General features: G+C 44.1%; 1 protein-coding gene across 1 annotated transcript; it reads left to right on the plus strand.

Annotated features, from left to right (window-relative positions):
- The first annotated feature begins 236 nt into the window (after positions 1–236).
- On the plus strand, positions 237–821 carry LOC148120922 (zinc finger protein 593-like). Its single transcript, XM_087909583.1, is given in 2 exon segments — positions 237–612; positions 614–821. Coding segments are annotated over 2 exon segments (405 nt in total). The 5' UTR covers positions 237–276; the 3' UTR covers positions 683–821.
- Positions 822–9,299: the final 8,478 nt, after the last annotated feature.

Genomic DNA, 9,299 nt, shown 5'->3' on the forward strand with positions numbered 1-9,299 from the left:
CTCCCAGAGCTTCCATGGCAAGCCTTTTTTTTTTTTCCTTCTGGAACTTGCTTTGTAGACCAGGCTGGCTTCAAACTCACAGAGGTTCACATGCCTCTGTCTACTGAGTGCTGGGATTAAAGGCATGCGCCACCACCAGCCCAACCCTTAATTTTTATTTTCTATATTCTCTTGGGGGTAGGTTACAAGGGCAGAGGGTGAATATGGAAGGACTCAGAAATTGGGGTGCGGAGTCTTTCCGTACTACCCTGCTCCTCAGCCTTGGTGTCACTGATCATGGGTCGCTCCCGCCGGACCGGCGCGCATCGAGCACATTCCTTAGCCCGCCAGATGAAGGCCAAGAAGCGGCGACCGGACCTGGATGAGATTCACCGCGAGCTGCGGCCGCAGAGCCTCTCGCGGGCCAAGCCGGAGCTGGACGCCGAGCCCGACCCGGACCTGCCAGGGGGCGGCCTGCATCGCTGTCTGGCCTGCGCGAGGTATTTCATCGATTCTGCCAACCTGAAGACCCACTTCCGATCCAAAGACCACAAGAAGAGGCTGAAGCAGCTGAGCATCGAACCCTACAGTCAGGAAGAGGCTGAGAGGGCAGCGGGCATGGGCTCCTATGTGCCCCCCCCAGCGCCTGGGCGTGCCCACAGAGGTGTCCACTGAGATCCCTGAGATGGACACATCCACCTGAGGGGGCCTTTGGATGCAGGACAGAGAAACTCCATGGACAGTGAGTGGTTCAGCGGCTAGACTGAGAGTGTGTACTTTGGGGTTTGGGGGAGATGGTCTCTTCTGGATAATTCTACTCGAAATAAAGGACCTGGATGAGAGGGTGTAAAAAAAAAAAGAAATTGGGGTGCATGATGTGAAATTCACAAAGTATCAATAAAAAATTTATGGGGGAGAAAAAAGAGAAAACAAAGCATCAAGTCGCTTACCATAAACCCAAATATCTTATTGTCAACTATCCTTCAAGAAAGCTGGGCAAACTTAAAATAAATAAGCCAGAGAGTCTTCTAAAATAATTACTCTATCACATACCGTGAATTCATGTGGAAATCTGCTATGTAGGATCCTCATTTGGGGACATTTATATTGCTTTTTGAGAGTGATATTTCAAAATTTCAGGGTTTGTTTTGGTTTGGTTTTAGGGAACAGGATTTTTCTTTGTGGCCTAAACTGCCCACAAATTCTCAGCCCTCCCGCCTCAGCCTCCCCAGGACTAGGATGACTGGCGTGCACCATCACACTGGGCTGAAATACTCAATTCTTCTGAATGGTCTTTGATCAGCATCTGGTAATTTCAAGCAAATGCAGTCACTGGCATCTGCTTCCATCCCAGGCTATGACTGTGAGCCTTGAGCAGGGACACAATGGCTGTGAGGAAGGGAAGATGGCTTCGTGCAGATCCCGTGCTAGGGCCCTGCTGAGCTGTTAACTATACTCCAGGTAACTTTTCCTGCTCTGACTCAGGGATGGAGATGGTGGGCATTGCCCTTCAAGACCCATGGGTGGTTTATTTATTTTTGCCTCATTCTAATGCCTCATCTATTTTCAATTCAAGATCTAAATGGATGTCCCCTGGAAAAGAATGCCAACTGTACAGTTCTCTACTGTTAAGGGCCTGTTTTGGTAGCTACATTTAATGATTAAAAAGTTCCTGGGGGAGGGGCTAGGGAGATGACTCAGAGGGTAAAAACATTTGCTGTGCCATGTTTGAGGACCTGAGTTTGAAACCCTGGCACCCGTGTAAAGAATTAGGCGTGGCTTTGTGTGCCTGTAACTCCAGCACCGGAGGGCAGAGACAGGTGGATCCTGGAAACTTGCTAGCCTAGGTAAAGGATCTTCTGGTTCAGTGAGAATCTTTTTCTTTTTATCTATCTATCTGTCTGTCTGTCTGTCTATCTGTCTGCCTGCCTATCTATCTATCTATCATCTATCTATTATCTGTCTATCCATCCATCCATCTGTTTGTCCATCTGCCCACCTATCTATCTATGTATCTATGTTTGGTTTTACAAGACAGGGTTTCTTTCTGTAGTTTTGGAGTCTGTCCTGGAACTCCCTCTGTAGACCAGGCTGGCCTCGAACTCATAGAGATCCACCTGCCTCTGCCTCCAGAGTGCTGGGATTGAAAGCATGCGCCACCACTGTTACCCAGGGAGAGACTCTTTCTTAAGACAATAAGATGGACAGTGATAGAGGATGATACTGGCCTCTGTGTGCACATGCATGGGCACACAATCCACATGCTCACATGCATGCGCAACACACACTGCGCATGAGCCACCATGCCTGTCATCTCTACTGTCTCCTTTTGATATTTTACCTTATAAAAGAGGACATTGTTAAGACTCGGGTCTTAAGTCCCGAGTGCAGTAGTTTTGGATCATCTCCTTTTCCATCTTTCCACATGCATTCATTTCTCTTCTTTTTAAGGTCTTTTCCTGTTTTGGGCATCACTCCTTTTTCTTGAGTTCTAATCTTACTGGGCTGCTCTTCGGAGCTTTGATTTCTGGGCCAAGAGTACGAGTGGAATCTACCCTGCTCTCTTTCTAAGTACCTAGAAGTTGGAAGCCAAAGTATCTAACTGGAGCTACAACCTCATCACCTACTGAGGTGGTTTGGACGAGAATGGCCCCCACAGGCTCATGTTTGAAGGTAGCCAGTTAGTGGAACTATTTGGGAAGGATTAGGAGTTGTGGCCTTGATGAAGTGGATATGGACTTGTTGGAGGAGATATGTCAATGGGTTCAGGCTTGAGGTTCTAAAAGCCCATGCCAGGCCCAGTTCTACTCTCTGTTTCTCTGCTTGCTGCCAACAGATCAGACATAAACTCTCAGCTACTGTTCCTGAACCCCACCTGATTCTATGATGCTCACCATGATGACAATGGACTAGTTCTCTGAAACTGTAAGCAAGCCCCCAAGTAAATGCTTCCTTTTATAAGTTGCCTTGGTCATGGTGTCTCTTCACATGACTAAGATACCTATCTACCTAGTTACCTGCATAACAACCTCGAATACCAGGTACAGATTAGAGATTCTTCTGCTTCTTACACTATCATGTGAGATTAGAATGGGCGGCTCAGAAACCCAACCACAGGACAACATTTCTTTCCTATCCCTACCTCCATCATCTCCCAAGGGGCTGTTGTTCATATCTAGAGGCATCCTACCTCATACCTTCCTCATTCTTCCCCAGACAGCCCTGCCTTGGCCCTCTCATAGGTCTAGGGCTGTGTACACTCTGACATAAGATCCCATCTTGGAAATGGACTTGGGGGAAGTTAGACAGGCAATCTGGGGGCCCCACATGGGGAAGGATAGTCTAAAGGGAAGAAAAATTCCAGATAGACCAGTTCCATGGGATCCAGGATTTATCATTTGTGGGTGGCAAGAAGGCAGGGCTGGGGTGAGGGCGAGAGAGCCCTGTTGACCGGGTCCAAGCACTGTACAGATTGTCTTGATAAATTGTGTTACTAGATTTCCTGATATTCATTCATCCTTGTGATTCTGGAACGAAGCCTGCTTAGTCATGACTTTTATATACTGCTGGATTCCATTTGCTAGTGTTCTACATAGGAATTTTCCATCCATATTCATAACTGAAATCAATCTCTAGCTGTCTTTATTTGCACTAACATTGAAGGGTTTCGATGTCAGGGTTATGCTGGTTTTGTAAATTGAATTGGGAAGCGTTCCATCATTTTCTGTGTTCTGTAACAGCTATTTTGTTCCTTTTTAATATGTGAGGCATTTACAGAAACAGGCTCATAAAAAATTCAAATCATACAGAAAAAAAGCAAAAATTCTCTTGGCTGTTCCCTTCATGTTCTAATCTCCTGCCTAGAAATGATCACAGTTATTCATCTGCTTGGTTACTTCTGGAACTCTCATTTTCCTATATACATGTGCATATATATCATTCAGTGCTTTTAAAAACCTAATACATTACAACTTTTTACAATTTGTACAATTTCTATTTAGATTTCAATTTATGTCCTGGAGAATTCACCTTGCTAGTCCACATGGAACTATGTCATTTTTAAAAAAAGATGCATAATATCTCACATAATGGAAAGCTATGTATCCATAGATATTTATGTATATCTACTTAAATTCATTTTTGTATGCATGTATGCACACGTACCATGCTATGGGTGTGGAGGTCTGGGGAGAACTTGTGAGAGTTGATTCTCTCCTTTTACCATGTGGGTCCCAGGGATCGAACTCAGGCCCTCAGGATTGATAGCACTCACCTTCAACCCCTGAGTCATCTCACAGGGTCTCACTGTGGCCTCGGCTGGTCTTGAATTCACAATCCTCCTGTCTTATTCTACATAGGAATTTTCTTATTCTTCTAGATCTACAGGCATGTGCCTCCATGCCCAGCCTTAGAATAAATATTTTTATTCATAATTATTTCTCTCTTAAAGGGTATCTGAGTTTGTTTTTGTCTTCATTAATGAGTTGTACTGAGTATTTTCTCACAGAACTTATTGATGCTTGGCTGTATTCTATTTGGTCCTTTGTTAGTGAGGTTATTCGTTGGTTCTGCTTTGGTTTCCTTTTGCTGGCACTCCAACTTCTTCAAAACAAGATATTTTCTGAATCATAAGTGGTGGCACATGCCTGTAATTCCAAACCCTGGGGGACCCTGTCTCAATGAACCAGCGCGGCCTTTTTTCCTGTGCTGTCCCTGGGGTACATTCACTGTGTCTGGCACAGTGTGGGCCTTCAGCTGGGATAAAAATGGATACACGAGAGACTATCTTTGTGATTGGCTGTTTGGTCAAACATGTTGCTGGTTTCTTCTAATTAGGCAGTAGAAGCAGAAGTGCCGATGTCAAAGGGGGTAGGCATTTAACATTTCAACAGATATGGATCTGATCTGCAATCCCATCAAGTGGCGCGTGAGAGAATCTTATTGCTTTTGACTTCATGGACTGCTCACAGCTTTTGCCCAACTGGCAAATGGAAAAAGCTGTGTCCCATTGCTGTTTGAACTCGACTTTATTGCCGCTGTTGTTGCGCTTGGCCAGTGTTTCCGATTGTCTCTGTCCATTGTAACGGAGTTCTGGAGAGCGGGTGATTTGCGAAGGAATGGCATGTGTTTCTCATAGCCATAAAGGAAGAGGAAAAGATCAAGGCACCAGTAGTTTCTCTTTCCAAGATGGCACCTTGGCACTGTGCTCTCACATCCCAGAAGGATTGATGGTCCAAACGCATTCCCCAGAGGCCCATCTCCCAACCCTTCACTGAGGAATACACTTCTTGATGATCAATTTGCTGGACACATTTATTCCACAGCAAACATGCTTTGTTGATTACCTTCAGGAAATCCCTTTCTGTAGCCTCTTTTGCTTGTTTACACGTTTTCTCCGCACCCCCAACTTGTTGCTTGTGCTAATCTTACTGATTGGAGGACATTTTTCATTATGTGGGTAAAGAGCCATTGTCGTAGGCTGCTCTTCCAGAGGACATGGGTTCAGTTCCCAGCACCCACATGGCAACTCACAACTGTCAGTAATTCCAGTTCCAAGGGATCTCATGACCTCGTTTGGCACCAGACACACATGTGGTACACAGACATACATGCTGACAAAATACCCAGACACATAAAATAAAGTGCTCAAAACTTTTATTTGTCAACTATCTGGCCAATAGTTACCTTTGGTTTATATTTGTTTATGGTTTTTTTCCCAGTCTGTACTATGTAGTTCATAATTTAATGCATTTATTCTTTTAACTTTTTAATTACATTTTAATTTATTTCATTATGTACTTGTGTGTGTGTGTGTGTGTGTATAAGCATGCACCACAGCACATGTGTGGAGCTCAAAGGGCAGCTTCAGGGAGTTGACTTTTCCTTTCACTATGTGGGTTCCAGAGAACTCAGGTCTTCCAGTTTGGTGGCAGGCACCCTGTAATTCTTCTCCTTCTTTAAAAAAGCAAGTATCCCGTGAGTGTGTATGTGCACACCTGCCATGGCTGGGCACTTGCGTGGAGGTCACAGAACAACTTGCAGAGGTCTGATTTGTTCAAGAATTGAACTCAGGTGTCAGGCCTGGAAAGTGACATCCTGCCAGCTCTCATTTTTCAGTTTATGGATTTTCCAATGTAAAAATTTAAATGTCTATTGACTCTCATCTGTGAATAATGAGAAATCTGTCATACTCAGCCATAATGGATATGTTTTCAAACTGCGATTATGTTTGCTTTCTGCTCTTGTTGTTAGGATTGTTTTTTATTGGGGCAGGATGTAGTCTAGAGTGGCCTTAAACTCATTCTGTAGACTAGATTGGCCCTGATTTCCCTATTGTTGGAGATGTAAGCATGTACCCTCACACTTAGCTTCAAATTGATAGTCTTTAGATACTCATTACATATTTATTTGAAATGATAGAAGTAAGCTGTTTTGTTTAAATTGTACTGGAGTATGACTTTTAAAAATAAGTTACATAAGGGATTTACCCCAGATGTATCAAAGTTCTTAGCCTACCTGGTGTTATGTTTCATCCCAGTCTTCCTACTGTTCACAAGAGGAATCACCACGGACACTAGAAATCCTTAGTGCGGGCTGGGACCCTTCTTCAAGGCAGGAGTTCAGAACACACACACAGAGGGTGCCTCTAGGTCTCTGGGAGGGCAGAATCCCATTCTGGGCATCTGGAGGTCTCTGTTTTGTTTGTTTGGTTGGACAGGGACTAGAACACTGGCTGGACTTTATACCTGAAGCCTGTTACCTTCTATAATGCTCACTTATGAAGTGAGTGTTTTGGTTCCCTCTTCTAAACTCACAAACGCAGGACTTGAATCTCTTCTATCACTAATGTCATCTCAGTTCAACTTACCCTGGTCTGAATTAGTGCTTGGGACTAAGTATTGTTGTACCCACCCGCACCTCCTCCCATTCTTCTTCTCTGACCCCATTTCCCCTCCTCCTTCTCCCCCCCCCCCGTCTTCCTCTTTCAGCTTCCCTCATTTCTTTGTCTTCTCCTTTATGTTGTTATTTCTACACAACTGTAGTTCTTTGAGAAAAACCCCACAATCAAAGTTAGTAATTCTTTTTGTTTTGTTTTGTTTTTGGTCTTTGATGTTTTGTTTGAGACAGGGTCTCTCTCTCTCTCTCTCTCTCTCTCTCTCTCTCTCTCTCTCTCTCTGTGTGTGTGTGTGTGTGTGTGTGTGTGTGTCCCAGGCTGGCCTGGAACTTGCTAAGTAGACCAGGCTGGCCTTGAACTCACAGAAATTTGCCTGCCTCTGATTTCTAAGCCCGAGGGTTAAAGGCATGTACCACCATGCCTGGTGAAGTCAGTAGTAATTCATAACTAAGGGGTGCATATGAGACTCACTTGAGCTGCTTCCAAATGAATAAATAAGTAAGTACACTGCTGGGCACTATTCTAGATTTGAGGAGTAGAAATTACCAAGAGAAGAGCCAGAAATTCCAAAATATTAAAAAACCTTCCGTAATAATTCTGCTATGTGCGTTCAGAGTCCGGAATACTGTCCTGGGCCTTGAGTTTTAACATGAGACTTCAGGTTTAAAGAACATTTAGCTGCCCCAAGTCACTGCAGTCAGCCAATGTGACTAATTCCAAGGGACAAATGACCCAGTTTTATCAGCAAATAAATGCCACAGAGACACGGAGCAGGGCAGTGAAAACATGGACAAAGGCTCCAGTGCCGTATAAAAACCGCGTTTGGATTCTGAGTGGAAAAGACTGAACCGCACATTTTGAAGATAACAAGGGAAAACTGAACCCAGATGATTGGCTATGAAGGGAGTATTTGTGTTGGATGCGCTGTTGGCATGATTGTGTTCAGTGTAGTTTTTATCTGCCGGAGATAAATATTGGCATATTTATGGCTGAAGTAATATCTGATATTGCCTTCAAATGTTCCAGTAAAAGAAGGCAAAGCCATGGGAAGGACTAATGAAGCCAGGCTACACTGAGGACTGTTGAAGCTGACTGACGGGTGTGAGGGGTCTGGGCTCCATCTTCTTCTGGTATGTGTTTAAAAATCCTAATAAAATGTTTCAAAAGAATGTCGTGATCCATAAGGATTTGAAGCCCCAACTGTGATTTTTTTTTGTATTTTTTTTGATTGTCTCCCTTTATTTCCCAGGCTAGCCTCCAACTCTTGATTCTCAGCCTTCTGAGTTTGGGGATTACAGGCATGCACCTACGCCTAGCTCAGAGCTGTTGGTGATTCAGCCTCATTGGGGTCTTGCCGTCCCTACTGAGGATTCTTATTTCCTTTAAGCTGTGTCTGATTTGATCAAGAAACATTCCTCAAGTTTTCATGCGGTTTCTTTCTTTAATCTTTAAAATTACATTTATTTACTTATTCTGAGTGTGCACATGTGTGTGTGCGTGTGTGTGAGTGTGCGTATACACAAAAAGGCAAGGCTTCCTCTCAATGAAATCTTCAGAACAAAGAACAAGAATCATCCAGACTTGGCCTTGGTAAGTAGAGGGTTGGGGCGGGGTGGTGTGGTGGGGACAGGAGGATCCCTAGAGCTCTATGGCCAGCCATTCTAGCTGAATTAGAAAGATCTGGGTTCAATGAGAGACCCCATAGTTGGAGAGTGACTAGAAAGAAATATTATTCAGATTTCTGGCCTATACACACATATGCGCTTCTCTCTCTCTCTCTCTCTCTCTCTCTCTCTGTCTCTCTCTTTCTCTCTCTCTGTCTCTCTCTCTTTCTCTCTGTCTCTCTGTCTCTCTCTTACACACACACACACACACACACACACACACACACACACACACACACAGACCATGACCGTATGAGTTTTTCCTCATCAGTCAATAAGACTCCTTAATCTCTTGGCCAGTAGGTTTGCTTGGGGGACCTGAGGCTATCCTGGTCCTTCCAACTTGGAAGTCAAGTGTGTATGGGCTCAGGTTGGTACCTCAGGATGAACTTGCCTGGTCTGTAGCTATACACACATCAGAACCACCTGAAAAAAAGTTTGGAAACATAGTTTTGGTGAATGGGGGATGGGTGGAGAACAAGATATGTGATGTCAAGTTCCTTACATGCAATAAATATGTATCTGAAGTTGGAGAGATGATTCAGTGGTTAGGAGCACAGGCTGTCCTTCCAGAGAACCCAGGGTTGGTTCCTAGCATCCATATGATGACTTACAGCAGTATGAGACCCCGGTTCCAGAGCATCAGAAGCTCTCTCTGGTTTCCATGGACACTAGGCACATGTGCGACACACGAAAATGAAGGCAAAATACTCATGCACATAAACTAAAATTAACTAAATATACAAAGATATTCTAATGTA

This window comes from Myodes glareolus, chromosome 9 (assembly GCF_982192425.1).
Source record: "Myodes glareolus chromosome 9, mMyoGla1.1, whole genome shotgun sequence".
NCBI lineage: Eukaryota > Metazoa > Chordata > Mammalia > Rodentia > Cricetidae > Myodes > Myodes glareolus.